At 37.0% G+C, this 4,011-nt stretch overlaps 2 protein-coding genes across 2 annotated transcripts; both read left to right on the forward strand.

The window, feature by feature from the left end:
• Positions 1-566: 566 nt before the first annotated feature.
• Positions 567-1,337, forward strand: C922_05779 (hypothetical protein; the record flags this gene model as incomplete). The annotated part of the gene is made up of 1 exon (XM_008821350.1): positions 567-1,337. The coding sequence occupies one exon, from the start codon at positions 567-569 to the stop codon at positions 1,335-1,337; it is 771 nt and encodes a 256-aa protein (XP_008819572.1).
• Positions 1,338-2,577: 1,240 nt separating this feature from the next.
• On the forward strand, positions 2,578-2,934 carry C922_05780 (hypothetical protein; the record flags this gene model as incomplete). The annotated part of the gene is made up of 1 exon (XM_008821351.1): positions 2,578-2,934. One exon carries the CDS (start codon positions 2,578-2,580, stop codon positions 2,932-2,934), a length of 357 nt encoding a protein of 118 aa, XP_008819573.1.
• Between the last annotated feature and the right edge of the window lie 1,077 nt (positions 2,935-4,011).

Genomic DNA, 4,011 nt, shown 5'->3' on the forward strand with positions numbered 1-4,011 from the left:
GGTTAATTTAATTCCAAAAAATTCAGGGTGCCAAAATGATGAGCAAAAGTTGGAGGAAGTTATGTGCAGATTGAATTGCGTATGATTCATGACAACTCCAAGGAAAAATGGAACAAAGCAGGCAAAGGCGCCTGATCAGAAAGTCTAATCTTATTGCAAATATTTCCCACACAGCCGAATTAAACGAAAGTGACCAGATAAATATTCCGTCCATGTAAATTAATTCCGTGAATTCGGGTGCCAAGGAAATAGTAAGGAAACCAAGAGATCACATGTTCAACTCATTTAAAATCCTTCAGAATAATTACCGGTGGATGTAATATTTTGCACACATAAGAAGGCAGGGTAGTTTCACATGTGTAATGTCATTCCAAAAATGTGTGTGCAGGAAGATAATTGAAAGAATGGCAAACGACCCAATGTTCCACCCCTTTAGTGTCATTCGAAATAATTACCCGTGGAAGTAATATTCTGCACACAGAAACAGGGACAATAGTTTCACACGTGTAATGTCATTCCAAAAATGTGTGTGCAAAGAAATAATTGATGGAATGAAAAGAAAGTGAATGTTCCACCCCATTACTGCCATTCAGAATAATTACCAGGCGGAGATAGATTTTTCCCGAAGGAAGAAGGAAAAATGTTTCACCCGTGTAATGTCATTCCAAAGATTTGTGTACAACGAACTGATTGACGGAATGGAAAAGGAACAAATGTTCCACCCCATTACTGTCATTCTGAATAATTACCAAAGAAGGCAAGATTTTGCACAAAGGAAAGGGAACAATAATTTCACACGTATAATGGCATGCCCAACGTGTGTGTGCAAAGAAATAATTGAACAAAGCAAAAAGAAACGAATATTCCGCCCCTTTAGTGTCATTCGGAATAATTACCAGACGAGGAAAAATTTGCCCCACACGAAAAGGAAGAATAAATTCACAAGTGTAAAGTCATTCCGAAAATGTATGTGCAAGGAAATAATTGCCGAAATGGAAAGCAGAGGAATATCCCCACCCTTTACTGTCATTCAGAATAATTACCAAACGGGAACAGATTTTGCCCACAACAAAAGGAAAGATAATTTCACCCGTGTAAGGTCATTCCCGAGCTGTGTGTGCAAACGAAGAATTGAGCAAATGGGAAACCAAAACATCTTCCACCCCTTTAGTGTCCTCCCGAATCATTACCGGAGGAGGCAATATTTTGCACAGACCAAAAGGAAAAATCATTTCACCCGTGTAATGTCATTCCAAAAATGTGTGTACAAGGAAATAATTGATCAAATGCAAAACGAACCAATCTTCCCCCCCTTTAATTTCATTCGAAAAAATTAGCAAAGGGAGAAAAATTTTGCCCACAGGAGAAGGAAAACTAATTTCACAAGTGTAATATCATTCCAAAAATGTGTGTGCAACCAAATAGATGATCCACGGGAAAAGGCACGAATATTCCCCCCCTTTACTTTCATTCCGAATAATTAAAAGACCGCGCGATATTTTGCACACAGAAATCAAAGGGGAAAATAACCTGGTGTAATGTAATTCGAAGAAAAAGAGTGCAGGAAAATAATCAAGGGGGTCAGGAAACAGCGAATATTCCAACCATTTAATCTCCTTCATAATAATTACCCCCCAGGGCAATATTGTGCACACAAAAATAAAGGGGGATGATTAGCTAGTGTAATGTGATTCCAGAAATGCGATTGCAAAAAAATAATTAAACAGATTCAAAGACAGCGAATGTTCCAACACTTTAGTGTCATTCTGAATAATTACCAAAGAAGGCAATATTTTGCACATGGAAAACAAGGGAAATGATTCACTGGTGTAATGTCATTGAAGAAATTCGGTTGCGGGAAAATAATTAAAGAATTCCATAACCAACGGACGTTCCCAACATTTAGTGTCATTCTGAATAATTACCGGAGAAGGCAAAATTTTGCACACAGATACAATAATGTTCCAATCGCGTAACCTCCTAAAGATACTTCTGTGGCAAAAAAATAGTTATCGTAATGGAAAAGGAAGGGGAATTCAACAACATTCGTTTCACTGAAAGTAATTACAGTGCAAAAGTAAAGGAAGAAAAAAAACAAGAGAAATTTTTTCCGCGATTAGTGTAACTCCAAATAATTAGAATGTGTGCGTTATTTTACACAACAACAACGACAAATGTTGCACTTTTGCAACTTAATTCCGAATAATTACGAAGACAAAAATATTTTACAAACAACCGAAAACAATGTTTCAACTATTTAATACCATTCAATTTAATTATCAATCGAGGAATAATTACCAGCACAGGAAAAAAATTTGTTTAACCGGATTAGTGTCATTCTAGATAGTCACCGAACAACGGATATTTTACCTAAACCCCAAAAAAACTGTTTACCCCCTTGCATGTGATTCCAATTAATGATCAAGCAGGAGAAATTTAGGAAACCAAGGAAAAGAAGTGTTTAACCTGATTAGTGTCATTCCGATAAATTACGACGAGAAAAATATTTAGCCCCCCTGAAGGAAGAGGTGTCTAACCAGATTAGCGTTATTTAAAATCCTACAATAGCAGAAAATAATGAGTCCGAAGAAGGAAATTACAACTACCTCTTCCAAAAATCCTAGAAAGCCAAGAAATCCCCAGACAAGGAATCGGCTCCCGAAACTAACGAAGAATGAGTTGAGCAGTATGATGTGTATCCGAGTAACAAAAGAGGGTCTTCGACTCAAGGAACCAGAGATTACTTTCCCTTTCACAATGTCGCTGAATAAAAAAAATCAAGACACAGTATCTGAACAGCCGACAGAAAATCCGATATCCCCGTCCAGGGTTAGTAAAAATAATTGTCAGGAAAAAATTGAGACGAAGAAAAGTAATGAATCCTTCAATTCCTCTGATGCGAAAAATTTGACAAGAATTGGTTACTGCCTCTAGGAGAGGAAAAAGTATCTCCCCTGAGAACTATTATTCCAAGAAATTGCAAGGAGGCAATTAGAACGATGAGAAGAAAAACAGGATGTATTCCACTTGTACGTTTATTCTAGAATTATGCCGAAGAGTCATTAATTATCCTAACAAGAACAAGCAGGATAAAATTTATTATGTTGCATATTTTATTGACATCGAACCGCCTAAACCCTCTTAAGAGTAGGCTGATGACTAATGTCCTAAAGAAAAGGCCTCTAAGGACGTACATGCTGTTATATTTCTTACAAATCGTGATTGATATTATAACGAACAATTAACGTATATCTGTACATGACAGTGATCATTTGTTAGTTGTGTCCAATGTTTGTCCATATGAATAGATATTTCGTTATGCATGTTTTAAACAGCTAAAAAACCAACTTGTTCCGTGAAAATATGTTCACAAATACTAAAACATTGGATCACATCTAGGAGTCTGATAATGATGCGTCCGGTCTTATATGTTCAACGTACAATAGGGTTCAGGTATACATCTGAGGTTTAGGGTTGAAAAATGATCACTACTATTATAAACTCCGTCCCAAATCTCTGAGCACCGTCATTTAAAACATTGAACAAGACACCAAATATGCAACTGAAGGCACTGAGGGATTGCCACCCCCCTAACATGACCTTCCTTCAATAGATTAGTTCTGCCCCGAACAATATGTAATGTGTTCTAGTGAGTCCAGATTTAGTCCACATGGTGTTAGAATGTGTACCATCTTCAATTTTATGAGTCTATTTTTGTGTCCATTCTTAGTGAAGTAGCCACTGTATGGTTGTTAGACGAATTAGAATGAACCAACTTAGAGAGTCAATAGAACCATTCTAACACCATAATTATGGATGAAGAAACGTCTTAAAGAAGGAAGAATTGCTCTATGAGTCAATCTATGGAATCAACCAACTTTGACCTAACATGGGTTGGGATGTGCCTCCCTTCTAAGGAGTGGTACCAACAAGATGACCCATAAACAACCCGAAGTGGTCCAATTTCGGACTTAGAGGAGTTGTCATTTTATCATCTAGGATTGATCTGTC

Source organism: Plasmodium inui, assembly GCF_000524495.1.
Source record: "Plasmodium inui San Antonio 1 unplaced genomic scaffold supercont1.177, whole genome shotgun sequence".
NCBI lineage: Eukaryota > Apicomplexa > Aconoidasida > Haemosporida > Plasmodiidae > Plasmodium > Plasmodium inui.